The sequence below is a fragment of the Ovis canadensis genome, chromosome 12 (assembly GCF_042477335.2).
Source record: "Ovis canadensis isolate MfBH-ARS-UI-01 breed Bighorn chromosome 12, ARS-UI_OviCan_v2, whole genome shotgun sequence".
Classification (NCBI taxonomy): domain Eukaryota; kingdom Metazoa; phylum Chordata; class Mammalia; order Artiodactyla; family Bovidae; genus Ovis; species Ovis canadensis.
This window is the reverse complement of record NC_091256.1, coordinates 45,567,081-45,583,346: the sequence shown is the minus strand read 5'-3', so window position 1 is coordinate 45,583,346 and position 16,266 is coordinate 45,567,081. Positions and strand designations below refer to the sequence as shown.

General features: G+C 40.2%; 1 protein-coding gene across 2 annotated transcripts in view; it reads left to right on the top strand.

Annotated features, from left to right (window-relative positions):
- The window catches only part of WDR64 (WD repeat domain 64), a 137,715-nt gene that overhangs the window by 95,276 nt on the left and 26,173 nt on the right, over positions 1-16,266 (top strand). For both annotated transcript variants that reach the window (XM_069545566.1, XM_069545565.1), the window contains 6 exons: positions 620-750; positions 3,414-3,515; positions 4,707-4,776; positions 5,654-5,690; positions 6,256-6,398; positions 12,678-12,783. In XM_069545566.1, the coding sequence (XP_069401667.1) occupies positions 620-750; positions 3,414-3,515; positions 4,707-4,776; positions 5,654-5,690; positions 6,256-6,398; positions 12,678-12,783 (589 nt within the window). The remainder of the gene's footprint in view (positions 1-619; positions 751-3,413; positions 3,516-4,706; positions 4,777-5,653; positions 5,691-6,255; positions 6,399-12,677; positions 12,784-16,266) is intronic.

The window sequence follows — 16,266 nt, the reverse complement described above, 5'->3', positions numbered from 1 at the left end:
AGAGCTAATATAGGATATTCTTTTAAAAAGTTTGAAGAGAAGAGAAAGATGGAAAGGTAATTTACTGGTTGATAGTTTAGGCTGAAGGAAGAAGACAAGCAGTTCAGTTCAGTTCAGTTCAGTCACTCAGTCGTGTCCGACTCTTTGCAACCCCATGAATCGCAGCACACCAGGCCTCCCTGTCCATCACCATCTCCTGGAGTTCACTCAGACTCACGTCCATCGAGTTGGTGATGCCATCCAGCCATCTAATCCTCTGTTGTCCCCTTTTCCTCTTGCCCCCAATCCCTCCCAGCATCAGAGTCTTTTCCAATAAGTCAACCCTTCACATGAGGTGGCCAAAGTACTGGAGTTTCAGCTTTAGTGTCATTCCTTCCAAAGAAATCCCAGGGCTGATCTTGATGAAGAGTATATTTTTTCTTGCTTTATTAAATTCTACAAATTAAAGTATTTTATGCCAAAATAATTTAGATTTTACTAAATTTCATGCTTTAGGATTTAAATATATACTTTTTTTGGTTTGTTAGTGAGAGAGCAACAAAGTATACACATTGGGTTTGTATTGTGCTTAGATACTGTGTTCATGATGGTCACTGGTTCTGTTTCTTTCCCTCTTCAGAATTCTGCTGTTAGCATAGAAGTGAACTGCATTGATCTATTACAAATAGAAGGATATAATTTGATAGCTGCTGGAACCTTAAATGGTGTGATCATCTTATGGAATTTTGTAACATCAACTGTCAAAGAAGTGTGAGTTGCATTGTTTCCTTAAATACTATACTCATTTCCTTAAAAAGCTGCACTGCAGAAGAGTCAAAGTAATATTCATTACTTAAAAGAAAAAAAAGCAATACATAAAAGTGAGGATGATTTTCTCAAGGAGCCTTTCCTGGAGGTTATCTTTATAAGCAGCATATGTGTTAAGTGTCTAAATCCCAGAGTGATATGAATAAAGTAAACCTTAATTATTTGTATTCCCAAGTGCTTTTACATCTATTCTTCTTGAGTATGTACTAGAGTATGTACTTTATGTGCCCAGAGTATGTACTAAAGCATGCACTAAAGTTAGCATATGCTTTCCATGTACAATCTTGTCCAAATACATAACTTTAAAAAATGTTTAAAATATGTAGTAATTTTAAATAATAATCTAAGAGTTTCAAGCACACATATCCAATTGCCTACTGGCAATTACCATATGGATGACTAACAAGACCCTTAAAGTCCAACATGCCCAAGATTTCTTCCCAATCTACCCTCCCCCATCTCATCTGGTATTCCCAGTGACACCAGCATCAAATGGTGAGAGGTGATTAAGATGGGTTTTCCTTCTCATTCAACACTCCAACACATCCAGTTTACTGGGGTGGTCAAAAAGTTCTTTTGGGTTTTTCCCATAAGCTCTTATGGAAAAAGAGCTCCACCCAATACTACAGGTCAGTACTAACAAGGGCATTACACATTCATTTCTACATCTCAACCAACTAGATTTGCTCTGTTCCACAAAATTTACCCTCCCCTGGAAATCCAGTTCTAAACATGCTTACTACTGGTTATAAAGGATATAATGTAACATTGTATTATTTGTTATGGATGGGTTAAAAATAATAACCTTTCCTCAGTTGTGTAATTGGGCTCTAAGCAAGGGCCATGTGTCACCCTATATCAAGAGAGTTTCTAAAGTTGTACTTTGTGTAAGATGGCCAAGAACCTTAACAATGAATTAAAAATAAAATCAATTCTATTTAAGCATTTTGGGGAAGGAAAGAGGTATAAAGGAGAAGAGAGTCAGAGAAGACAAGGGAAAAGAAGAAGAAAAGGCGAAAGAAATCTCTGCCTTTCCTAGCTACAGCACTTGCACAGTCTTCCTGGACTCTATGCCCCTTCTCAGTCTATGTCAGAGTTTTTTCTTTTCGCCAAGTTTGGGGAGGAAATATTCCTTTCTTTCTGGGACTCTGGGTATGCTTTGCTTTGAACCTTAAGCTGAAGTAGCTGTTTCTGCAAACCCCTCCTCTTTACCTCAGCTCAGGGTCTGCTGGGCCCTGCCCCTAGAGTTCCTGTCATCCTTCAGTTCCTTTCCTCCAATCCTTGCCCTTAGGCTTTTCTCACAGACTGTATACGTGTCACTTTATTCCTAAATAATAACACCACACAATTCCTCATCTTCTTATTAATATAGTTTCCACACTGTGTCAGCTTATGTATGACTCACTATTTTGGGAAAGCATCTACCAGACTAAAAAAGCAAAGGCCATAATCTACTGCCACAGCTTAAAAGAGATCGCAGCTCCCCTGAGAATATCCCCAGTTCAAAGGTGGAGATGCTTCTTGAACCTATTCTTGAGTGCTAGGCAGTCTGCCAAGGGTGCATGCAAGTCCAGCACCCACAGAAGAATACCTGACTACAATGGGTCATACAGTGTCCTCCTCCCACCAAAGGATGATTATATTGAAACAGCTGATTTAGAATCACTGGAGTATTTTGCAAAACATATAATTCAACTGTCCAAAGTAATTTAGGTCCAGTTTAAAGACTCTAAATTTAAAGGATGGCTATCTCTACCTCTACCTCAAACTTTGTCTAAGAGCCTTTTACCAGTCAGGAGAAATAGTCCTTATTTTTCTGTTCCAAGTCCTATGCTTTTTTGGATGCAAACTAGAAGTTGTTACTGCTAATGAATAATCCACTTTACCATGCAGTTCACTTGCAGAGCAGATATACATAAAAATTTGAAGCTCAACAAGTCATCAAATTTGCAGTTTCCTCCTTTGAGCTTGGTTCACTCCCCAGCAGGTCCTTCATCACTTGTCGATCCAAATTAGGAGAGGTAATTTTCACTAAAGGAAAAAGAACAGTTTGTTATAACATCTATTTCCTATAAGGAATAGCAAACATGGCTTTAAAACCCTACTATGAAGTGCCAGGGCAGACAGTGGGGGACCATCCTTCTGCTTCCATGAAACTACCTAGGAAGGTGTTTTTGGGAATCTGAGTCAATTGGAGACTGGAGCAGGAAGAATAGTGTGATTACTGAATTACCTGCGTTCCTTTTCCACTTAATTATAAGGTGCTTGAGGGTAGTAACTACATTTTATTCTAATGTCTCATTTCACTTATTCAAAGAGTAGAAATCTATTCTTTAAACTGTATGAAACTTCCAGGAGGTTGTATAAGCTCACTCTCTGAACTAATACACAAACTGATTGAATTAAAAGACTTCCAAACACTAAAAGATCGTGTTGTTATATAGATGTTTATTAAGAAAGAGTTCAAATGCTATACTTTTGGGTTTTCTCTCCATGTTCAATGATAATCAACATTTCAGGAGTTGATTACCTCTGCATGGAATATATAATAATGTACGTTACCTCATTTGTAAATTTTTATCTTGTGAATGTATGCTTATTCCTAGGTATAGACCAGAAGATTGCTTCACTGTAGACCCTGATTTGGACCCTAAACGCTTTAGAATTAATGACATACTATTTCTCTTTCGTAATCCTGAATGTGTAAGGTAACTCAGCATTTATTGATCAAAAAATATTGTTGGGGACTTAAGTGGATGATATAAAAAGAGTTCTCCTCATCCCAGCATTTAGGAAGGTACAATTGAGAGAAGGGTCTTCCCAGGTGGCACTAGTGGTAAAGATTCCACCTGACAATGCAAGAGATGCAGGAGATGCAGGTTCGATCCCTGGGTCCAGAAGATCCCCTGGAGGAGGAAGATGGCAACCCACTCCAGTATTCTTGCTTGAAAAATTCCATGGACAAGAGGAACCTGGTGGGCTACGGTCCATGGGTCACAAAGAGTCAGACACAACTGAATGAGTGAGCACACACACACACACACACAACTGAGGGAAGATATATCTGGACTGACATACTTGGCTTCAGCTTTCTTCCCTATTACTGTTTTTGTAAATGGGTGGCCCCAGGGGGATCTAATTGCTGTGCGGTTATCCAGTTTCCCCTTACCATTTCAGTTTCACAGCAGAGAGGAAAAATGCTCACTTGACCCTGCTTGCAGCTAAAATACAACTCTATGAGCACTGATATAAAGCAGAAAAAAAAAGATTTATAGAGCAAATATGAAAGATCATATGGAAACAGGTTTCATATGACATCTGCTATAACTCAGCAACTGTCACCCACTCCCAAGGGAGCAGGGGATTTTTTTTTTAAGTTTAAGAAAAGGTGTTTTTCCTATTTATATTTGCTCGAGAACTCTGATTTCAATAGGCAACGAAAAACACATCTCTGGAGAAAAGTCAAAGGCTTCTATACTATCTCATCATGCAGAAGTGAGCCAGAATATAACATCTTCCTTACTCCTTGGCTTGAAACGTTCTCATTCTGAGAATATTTTGAGGACCTCATCTGTATATATCTGCACCAGAACACTAAGCCCCTTTTCAGCCCTTTCTAGCAGAATTAGAAACTATAGAGCAGAAGTTACTAGGTTTTCCAGGCCTCCTCACAGCCACCTCACTCCCCACCATTTCAGTGTCAGAGCCTCTGGGACTAAGTCTAGCCTTAACAGTGGGAAAGAACAGATTTTTATTTCCTACACCTGAGCAGTATCCACGCTAAAATCCAGAGATGCTAAAAAAAGTAACCAGCTGAAATTAAAACAGAGGAGAGCACCTTCTGAGTATGAAAGAGTATTGTAACTTTTCCTCCTTGGGCTTCCTCCCTCTCCTTATAGGAGATCAAGTCAGGATTCTGTATGTTCTTCATCCCAATGTGATTCTAGCAAGGGTCCACAGAGTAGCAAGGTAAGCAAGAGAAAAGGAGAGTGTGCCTTCCTGTTATCGCCAATGTTGGCTCAATAATTTGTTGCATGTAGTAGGTAAAATCTTTTTTGTTTTCCCTAAAAAGCAATGTCTAAACTGCTTTTATCTTTTTCCCCACTATTTTTCAAGGCTTTCCTATCTGCAAATAATCATGAATAAAATAAATTACATAGGCTATTTTTATGTTCATTAAATAATAAATTTAGACTATCTCTTTTACTAAAAAGTATTATATACATTTCACAGAGGAAAGAGACAGCATGTGATTATGTTACAACACAATGTAATGAAATGGTTTTCAAACTGTGTTCTTGGTTCCATATTTCATATTTTTTTACACATTTTTATTTCTAGTTAAGATTTTGTTTGAAGGAAAGTCTTCACTGCATAAATTATTTTAAAAGCACTAGCACAGTGGAAATAATCAGCTTGTAAGGATGTGTCAAACAGACTTGTACTTAAATCTAAGCACTCCATTTATTATCTGATTAGCTTTAGAGATGTCACTTAACCTCTGAGTTTCCATTTCTTCAGCAATACAAAGGGAATAGTAGAACCTAACTGGTATGGTTGTTAATGGAATTAGAGACATTATACACCAAGAACGTAGCAAGCTCTAGGTATTTAATTACTCTCGTTATTATGCTACACTGGAGCCACTAGGAAAAGGCTGTGTTATAAATACCTTATTTATAAACATGAAAATCACTGCAATGCATCTTTTCAAAGAAGTGATTGTAAAATAACTTTAAAATTAATGCTTAGAGATATAAATTTAACTATGAAAAAAATCTATTCATTCAGTGTATCGCATTTCCTTACAATATCATAAATATTCTCTTTTTCTCCCTGAATTTAGGGAAGCAAACAGAGCATACATGAGAGTGAGGTTAAAGGTTAGTGTGCAATCGCCTCCCTTTTTTCTTAACTTCTTTGCCGTAGGGAGTTTAGGTGATAGACTGCTTAGAATTAATGTATATTCTTTTTTGTGACTAAACGCTGAGGTGCTATAGGACTCAGTCATCTAAGAAGCAGAGTTTACATTATTATGATGCTTTTATGACTATTAACTTTAGATTTTAAAAATCCAAAGTACTACTGAGCTTCTTAGCCTCCAGCCTGCTGCCCTGAAGCTTATACTAGATTCATAAGCCTTTTTTGACTGTGTAGGACTCATACTGGATGTATACCTAGTTTTAACTACCACGTACAGTGCAGAGGCTTTTGTAATAGAACCCAAAATGAGCTCTTCTAGTTTTTTCCAGTGATACAGGATTCCATTTGTTAAAGGTATTTTGTTCTCTGCACTGACTGAAGTTCTCTAAGATTAAAAAAAAAAAATTCTAGGGAAAAGAATGTGAGTTTTTTTTTCTATTTTCCTACTTGCTTCCTCTTTTATATTCTATAAAATTTGAAATGCCAAGTATAACAAACACTGGTAACTCACTAATTTTCCAACAGGTGAGCAAACAGATGTTGCAATGAGAGAGCAACAGCCAGTGGACAAAAAGCCTCCTGGAGGCACCAATGAAACAGATACTCAACCGCCACCTATTCTTGTCACTGCACATGAGGACGGACATCTCCGCTTGTGGACTATGGAGGTCAGGGCCTGTCATTTACCTGGAACAGCAAAAAAACGGGAAAGATAAAAAGGATTATTGAATAAACCTTAGGCCCCTACGGTTTGATATAGCATCTAATTTTATTACTGTTCAATCTTCTAGCCAAATGGCTGGTTTTTCAGTCTACTCACTGAAAATACTACTCAAAAATTTAGGTCAATTTTGTAACTCAAAAGATCAAATCATCAAAAACTGCTAAGACAACTACTGTATTTCCAATCTTTCTTTACACTGAGCTACGAATACATCCCACTATATATTTCACTGCATATTTAAATAATCAGTTCAGTCACTGAGTCGTGTCCAACTCTTTGTAACCTCATGGACTGCAACACACCAGGCCTTCTTGTCCATCAGAAACTCCTGGAGCTTACTCAAACTCATGTCCATCAAGCCGATGATGCCATCCAACCATCTCATCCTCTGCTGTCCCCTTCTCCTCCCACCTTCAGTCTTTTCCAACATCAGGGACTTTTCCAATGAGTCAGTTCTTCACATCAGGTGGCCAAAGTATTTGAGTTTCAGCCTCAGCATCAGTCCTTCCAATGAATATTCAGGACTGATTTCCTTTAGGATGGACTGGTTGGATCTCCTTGCAGTACAAGGGACTCTCAAGAGTCTTTTCCAACACCACAGTTCAAAAGCATCAGTTCTTTGGTGCTCAGCTTTCTTTATAGTCCAACTCTCACATCCATACATTACTACTGGAAAAACCATAGCTTTGACTAGATTGACCTTTGTTGGCAAAGTAACGTCTCTGCTATGATGTCTAGGTTGGTCATAGCTTTTCTTCTAAGGAGCAAGCATTTTTAAATTTCATGGCTGTAGTCACCATCTGCAGTGATTTTGGAGCCAAAAAAAAAAAAAAAGTCTGTGACTGTTTCCACTGTTTCCCCATCTACTTGCCATGAAGTGATGGAGATGATGTCGTGAAGACGGCAGAGTAGAAGGACGCGTGCTCATCTTCTCCTGTGAGATCTCCAAAATTACAACCCACTGCTGAACAACCATCAACAGGAAAATGTTGGATCCCACCAAAAAAAGATACCCCACGTCCAAGGGCATAGGAGAAGCCTCAGCAAGATTGTAGGAGGGGTGAAATCACATTTAGAATTGAACCCCTTACCCACCAGAGATGCTTGGAGGGCTCAAACAAACCTTGTGCACACCAGGGCTCAGAGACCCCACGGAGACTGAGCCAGAACTGTGTTTGAGTGTCTCCTGAGGAGACAGCAGTGGACTGCAGCAGGGGCAGGGGCTCTGGGTTCTGTCAACGTGGGTATGGCATAAGCCCTCTTGGAGGAGGTCACCATTAACCCCACCATAGAGCTGCCAGATCTTACACAGGACTGGGGAAACAGACACTTGGAGGGCACATATAAAACCTTGTGCTCACCAGGACCCAGGAGAAAGGAGCAGTGACCCCACAAGAGACTGACCCAGATTTGCCCATGAGTGCCCAGGAGTCTCTGGTGGAGGCATGGGTCAGTGGTAGCCAGCTGCAGGGTCAGGGGCACTGAGTGTAGCAGTGCATTCATGGGATCTTTTGAAGGAGGTTACCATTATCTTCATTACCTCCACCATAGTTTGGCCTCAGGTCAAACAACAGGGAAGGAACACAGCTCACCCATCAACAGGAAATTAAAGATTTACTGAGCATAGCCCTGCCCATCAGAACAAAACCCATTTTCCCTAACAGTCAGTCTCTCCCATCAGGAAGCTTCTATAAGCCTCTTAAACCTATCACACAGAGGGCAGACAGAATGAAAACCACAATCACAGAAAACTAATGAAACTGATCACATGGACCATAGTCTTGTCTAACTCAGTGAAACTATGAGCCATGCCATGTAGGGCCACCCAAGACGCACAAGTCATAGTGGAGAGTTTTGACAAAACATGGTCCACTGGAGAAAGGAATAGCAAACCACTTCAGCATTCTTGCCTTGAGAACCCCGTGAAGAGTATGAAAAGGCAAAAAATTAGGACAATGAAAGATGAACTTCCCAGGCTGGTAGGTGCCCAATATGCTACTGGAGATCAGTGGAGAAATAACTCCAGAAAGAATGAAGAGACAGAGCCAAAGCAAAAACAACACCCAGCTGGGGATGTGACTGGTGATGGAAGTAAAGTCCAATGCTGTAAAGAGCAATACTGCATAGGAACCTGGAATGTTTAGTCCATGAATCAAGGCAAATTTGAAGTGGTCAAATAGGAGATGGCAAGAGTGAACATCGACATTTTAGGAATCAGTGAACTAAAATAGACCAGAATGGGGGAATTTAACTCAAATGACCATTGTATCTACCACTGTGGGCAAGAATCCCTTAGAAGAAATGGAGTAGACATCATAGTCAACAAAAGAGTCCAAAATGCAGTACTTGGATGTAATCTCAAAAACCGACAGAATGATCTCTGTTCGTTTCCAAGGCAAACCGTTCACTATCACAGTAATCCAAGTCTATGCCCTGACCAAAAATGCTGAAGAAGCTGAAGTTGAATGGTCCAGAGACCTACAAGACCTTTTAGAACTAACACCCAAGAAAGATGTCCTTTTCATTATAGGGGATTGTAATGCAAAAGTAGGAAGTCAAGAGATACCTGGAGTAACAGGCAAATTTGGCCTTGGAGTACAAAGCGATGCTGGTCAAAGGCTAACAGAGTGTTGCCAAGAGAACGCACTGGTCATAGCAAACACCCTCTTCCAACAACACAAGAGAAGACCCTACACATGGACATCACCGGATGGTCAAAACCAAAATCAGATTGATTATGCTCTTTGTAGCCAAAAATGGAAACGCTCTATACGGTCAGCAAAAAACAAGACCAGGAGCTGACTATGGCTCAGATCATGAACTCCTTATTGCCAAATTCAGACTTAAATTGAAGAAAGTAGGGAAAACCACTAGACCATTCAGCTATGACCTAAATCAAATCCTTTATGATTATAGAATGGAAGTGAGAAATAGATTCAAGGGATTAGATCTGATAGAGTGCCTGAAGAACTATGGATGGAGGTTAGTGACATTGTACAGGAGGCAATGATCAAGACCATCCCCAAGAAAAAGAAATGCAAAAAGGGAAAATGGTTGTCTGAGGAGGCCTTACAAATAGCTGAGAAAAGAAAAGACACGAAACGCAAAGGAGAAAAGGAAAGATATACTCATTTGAATGCAGAGTTCCAAAGAATAGCAAGGAGAGATAAGAAAGCCTTCCTCAGTGATCAATGCAAAAAAATAGAGGAAGACAATAGAACAGGAAAGACTAGAGATCTCTCCAAGAAAATTAGAGATACCAAGGGAACATTTCATGCAAAGATGGGCACAATAAAGGACAGAAATGGTATGGACCTAACAGAAGCAGGAGATATTAAAAAGAGGTGGCAAGAATACACAGAAGACTATACAAAAAAGATCTTCATGACTCAGATAACCATGATGGTGAGATCACTCACCTAGAGTCAGACATCCTGGAATGTGAAGTGAAGTGGGCCTTAGGAAGCATCACTATGAACAAAGCTAGTGGAGGTGGTGGAATTTCAGCTGAGCTGTTTCAAATCCGAAAAGATGATGCTGTGAAAGTACTACACTCAATATGCCAGCAAATTTGGAAAACTCAGCAGTGGCCACAGGTCTGAAAAAGGTCAGTTTTCATTCCAAACCCAAAGAAAGGCACTGCCAAAGAATGTTCAAACTACTGCACAATTACACTCAACTCACACACTAGCAAAGTAATGCTCAAAATTCTCCAAGCCAGGCTTCAGCAATATGTGAACCATGAACTTCCAGATGTTCAAGCTGGATTTAGAAAAGGCAGAGGAACTGGAGGTCAAATTGCCAACATCTGTTGGATCATGGAAAAAGCAAGAGAGTTCCAGAAAGACATCTATTTCTGCCAGAAAGACATCTATTTCTGCCTTCTTGACTATGCCAAAGCCTTTGACTGTGTGGATCACAATAAACTGTGGAAAATTCTGAAAGAGATGGGAATACCAGACCACCTGACCTGCCTCCTGAGAAATATGTATGCACATCAGGAATCACAGAACTGGACATGGAACAACAGACTGGTTCCAAATTGGGAAAGGCATACATCAAGGCTGCATATTGTCACCCCGCTTATTTAACTTTTATGCAGAATACATTAAGGAAATGTCAGGCTGGATGAAGCACAGCTGGAATCAAGATTGCTAGGAGAAATATCAATAACCTCAGATACAGAGATGACACCACCCTTGTGGCAGAAAGTGAAGAAGAACTAAAGAGCCTCTTGAAGAAAGTGAAAAAGTTGGCTTAAAACAGCATTCAGAAAACTAAGATTTAAATAACATGATAGTATTAATGATGAATACATCATTAAAGAGTGTAAGAACACTGAAATGTGTAATATACATGAAAATTTAGCTTTCCAAGCCACTGGAAGAAGTTATTACATTATACTGAGGGTCCTAAACACTTTACAATGAAGGATAACTTTCATTTACTGAAAGATTTTAAATGATTTGGGGGTGGAAAGTAGGGCAGGGGGTTTGAATTAGATGGACAGAAATGACAGAAGTAAGGATCTTGAGTTAGACTGATGATGGTGAACAGAAAGGGAGGTGGCATCACTTATAAGATTCCTTTCTAGAGGGAAACCCAGAAAACAGCAAGTTTTGTATGGCAGATAGTGAGGTTTGACAACACAGAACAGCATACTGTCTGCTGTATAAAACCTCCAGTTGATCAGTTGATTCTAACTTATTAGTGAGAAACTCTTGGTTCCTGGTGGCTCAGATGGTAAAGTGTCTGTCTACAATGCGGAGACCCAGGTTCAATCCCTGGGTTGGGAAGATCTCCTGGAGAAGGAAATGGCAACCCACTCCAGTGTTCTTGCCTGGAAAGTCCCATGGATGGAAGAAACCGGTAGGCTACAGTCCATGGGGTCGCAGAGTCAGACACGACTAACCGACTTCACTTTCTTGGTTTGAAAATGCTATGAAATACTGTAAACAATGATTTTCCCTGAGACGACCCAGGTATTAGAGCAGTGACATTTCCCCCTCCCCCCACGATAGGTAAATAATAAAAGTGTGAGAACAATAGGAGGAGAAAAGACTATATCCAACTAAATCTCAGGAAACAAGTAGCAGATTCAAAATTTTCCTTCCTATGTTTTGACTTTTATTCTCCAAGTAAGTACAGAATTGTATATGAAAGTCAGTGATGATTTACACTAAGCACTGAAAAACAACCTGCCAAATTTGAATCTCTTGCAATCTGTCTTGTACCAATATTCAAAAATAGATATTTCTGAAAGGACAAATACAACATTCTGGCTTAAAGTAAGTGAGAAACACTTAAATCTGAAAATCATGTTTATTTAAAAGGAGAAATATCACTGGAAAGGGGTTGAGGAACTGCATGAAGAGGGTTATCGGAAGCGACAGAGAACAACCTACAAGTATAGAGGTGATCTGCAGTAATAAGAGTCTGCTGCTGCTGCTGCTAAGTCGCTTCAGTCGTGTCCAACTCTGTGTGACCCCATAGACGGCAGCCCACCCAGCTCTCCCGTCCCTGGGATTCTCCAAGCAAGAACATTGGAGTGGGTTGCCATTTCCTTCTCCAACACATGAAAGTGAAAGTGAAGTCGTGTCCAACTCCTAGCGATCCTGTGGACTGCAGCCTACTAATTAACAGTTGACCCCACTTTTACTAATATTTAGTTTCAAGGAAATAAGTCTATATCAGTTCAGTTCAATTCAATCGCTCAGTTGTGTCTGACTCTTTGCAACCTCATGAATCACAGCATGCCAGGCCTCCCTGTCCATCACCAACTCCCGGAGTTCACTCAAACTCATGTCCATCGAGTCGGTGATGCCATCCAGCCATCTCATTCTCTGTCGTCCCTTTCTCCTCCTTTCCCCAATCCCTCCCAGCATCAGAGTCTTGTCCAATGAGTCAACTCTTCATATGAGGTGGTCAAAGTATTGGAGTTTCAGCTTTAGAATCAGTCCTTCCAATGAACACCCAGGACTGATCTCCTTTAGGATGGACTGGTTGGACCTCCTTGCCATCCAAGGGACTCTCAAGAGTCTTCTCCAACACCACAGTTCAAAAGCATCATAATTTCAAATTATTTTTATTATGAAGAAGAGAAATCATGCTATAATTAGAAGAGAAATCATGTTATAATTAGTACATAGCTCTTGGGATAAATTATCTATAAACTCAACTCCAATACTGATGTTTATATAATTTATTATCATATTTTATACAGGGAAGACTACTGAAAGATATTCTACCTTTCACAAAACATGCTGCCATTTCTCTGACATCGCTGTTCACTGATTCATGTGCAAGAATACTACTGACTGGAAATACAGGTAAGTCACTGCTGTTATGCAGTTGGCCACAAGTATCTTAAAAACCTGCATGATATAAAAATGGATATAGGATACACTGTGAAATTTACTGAAACAAAAGGAAGGATGCCCAAGCTGCCAAGCAAACAGAAGCTCTGTATTTAAAGCAAGACATATGATTTCTTCTGTCATTAAATTGGGTATAGGACTGTTGTTGTTCACTTGCTCTGTTGTGTCTGACTTTTTGCGACCCCGTGGACTGCAGCATGCCAGGCTTCCCTGTCCATCACCATCTCCCGCACTTGCTCAAAATCATGTCCATCGAGTCGGTGATGCCATCCAACCATCTCATCCTCTGTCATCCCCTTCTCCTGCCTTTGATCTTTCCCAGCATCAGGGTCTTTACTAATGAGTCAAGTCTTTGCATCAATTGGCCAAAGTATTGGAATTTCAGCTTCAGCCATCAGTCCTTCCAATGATGTTCAGGATGGATTTCCTTTAGGATTGATTGGTTTGATCTCCTTGCTGTCCAAGGGACTCTCTTAAGAGTCTTCATCAACACAACAGTTCAAAAACATCAATTCTTCAGCACTCAGCCATCTTTATTGACCAACTCTCACATCCATACATTACTGGAAAAACCACAGCTTTGACTATATGAACATTTGATGGCAATGTAATATCTCTGCTTTTATGTCTATGTCTATGTCTATGTCATGGCTTTTCTTCCAAGGAGCAAGTATCTTTTAATTTCATGGCTGCAGTCACCATCTACAGCGATTTTGGAGCCCAAGAAAATAAAGTCTATCACTGTTTCCATTGTTTCCCCATCTATTTGCCATGAAGTGATGGGACATGATGCCATGATCTTCTTTTTTTTGAATGCTGAGTTTTAAGCCAGCTTTTTCACTCTCCTCTTTCACTTTCATCAAGAGGCTCTTTTGCTCTTCTTCACTTTATGCCACAAGGGTGGTGTCATCTGCATATCTGAGGTTATTGATATTTCTCCCAGCAATCTTGATTCCAGCCTGTGCTTCATCCAGCCCGGCATTTCCATGATGTACTCTGCATAAAAGTTAAATAAGCAGGATGACAATATACAGCCTTGATGTACACCTTTTCCGATTTGGAACCAGTCTGTTGTTCCATGTCCAGTTCTAACTGTTGCTTCTTGACCTGCATATAGGTTTCGCAGGAGGCAGGTAAAGTGATAGAGTATTCCCATCTCTTGAAGAATTTTCCACAGTTTGTTGTGAGCCATGCAGTCAAAGGCTTTAGCATAGTCAGCCAGAAGTAGATGTTTTTCTGGGATTCTCTTGCTTTTCCAAAAGTTGTTGGCAATTTTATCTCTGGTTCTCCTGCCTTTTCTAAATCCAGCTCGAACACCTGGGAGTTCTTGGTTCACATACTGTTGAAGCCTGCTGCTGCTGCTAAGTCAGCATTACTTTGCTAGCATGTGAAATGAGTGCAATTGTGGGGGTAGGGTGAACATTTCTTGGCATTGAACTTCTTTAGGATTGGAATGAAAACGGACCTTTTCCAGTCCTGTGGCCGCTGATGAGTTTTCCAAATTTGCTGGCATATTGAGTGCAGCACTTTCATAGTATCATCTTTTCAGATTTGAGATAGCTCAGCTGGAATTCCATCATCTCCACTAGCTTGCTCGTACTGATTCTTCCCAAGTCCCACTTGACTTTGTATTCCAGGATGTCTGGCTCTAGGTAAGTGGTCACACCATTGTGGTTATCTGGATCATTAGATTTTTTTTTTTGTATAGTTCTTCTGTATATTCTTGCCACCTCTTCTTAATATCTTCTGTTTCTGTTAGGTCCATACCATTTCTGTACTTTATTGTGCCCATCTTTGCATGAAATGTTCCCTTGGTGTCTCTGATTCTCTTTCCAACTCTATTGTTTTCCTCTATTTCTTTGCATTGTTCACTTAGGAAGGCTTTCTTATCTCTCCTTGCTATTCATTGGAACGCTGCATTCAGATGGGCATATCTTTCCTTTTCTCCTTTGTCTTTTGCTTCTCTTCTCTTCTTACATATTCTTAAGGCCTCCTCAGACAACTATTTGGCCTTTTCGCGTTTCTTTTTCTTGGGGATGGTTTTGATCACCATCTCCTATACCATGTTATGAACCTCTGTCCATAGTTCTTCAGGCACTCTATCAGATCTAATCCCTTGAATCTATTTGTCACTTCCACTGTATAAGGGATTTAAGTCATACCTGAATGGCACAGTGGTTTTCCCTACTTTCTTCAATGTAAGTCTAAATGTGACAATAAGGAGTCCATGATCTGAGTCACAGTCAGCTCCCAGTCTTGTTTTCATTGACTGTATAGTGACTCCATCTTCAGCTGCAAAGAATATATTCAATCTGATTTCGGTATTGACCATCTGGTGATGTCCATGTGTAGAGCCATCTTTTGTGTTGTTGGAAGAGGGTGTTTGCTATGACCAGTGCATTCTCTTGGTAAAACTCTGTTAGCCGTTGCCCTGCTTCATTTAGTAATCCAAAGCCAAACTTGCCTGGTCCTCTAGGTATGTCTTGATTTCCTACTTTTGCATTCCAATCTCCTATAGTGAAAATAATATCTTTTTTGGTGTTATTTCTAGAAGGTCTTGTAGGTCTTCATAGAAGGTCTTCTTGTAGGTCTTCAGCTTCAGTTTCTTCAGCATTATTGTTTGGGGTATAGACCTCGATTACTATGAGAGTAATCGAGGAAATGAACAGAGATCATTCTGTCATTTTTGAGATTGCATCTAAGTACTGCACTTTAGACTCTTCTGCTGACTATGATGGCTACTCCATTTCTTCTAAGGGATTCTTGCCCACAGTAGTAGATATAATGGTAAGCTGAATTAAATTTGCCCATTCCAGTCCATTTTAGTTTACTGATTCCTAAAATGTCGATGTTCACTCTTGCCATCTCCTATTTGACCACTTCCAATTTGCCTTGATTCATGGACCTAACATTCCAGGGTCCTATACAATATTGTTCTTTAGAACATCAGACTTTACATTCACCACAGGAGACATGCACAGCTGGGTGTTCTTTCTGCTTTGGTTCAGCCTCTTCATTCATTCTGGACCTATTTTTCCACTGATCTCCAGTAGCATATTGGGCACCTACCAACTGGGAAGTTCATCCGTCAATGTCACATCTTTTTTTCCTTTTTACACCATTCATGGAGTTCTCAAGGCAAGAATGCTGAAGTGGTTTGCCATTCCCTTCTCCAGTAGACCACGTTTTGTCAGAACTCTCCACCATGACCCATCCACCTTGCGTAGCCCTACATGGCATGGCTCATAGTTCCTTTGATTTAGACAAGGCTGTGATCTATGTGATCAGTTTGGTTCACTTCCTGTGATTGTGGTTTTCACTCTGTCTCCCTCTGATGGGTGAGGATTAGAGGCTTGTTGAAGCTTCATGGTAGGAGGGAATGGCTGTGGGGAAATCTGGGTCTTGTTCTGGTGGGTAAGGCCATGGTCAATAAAC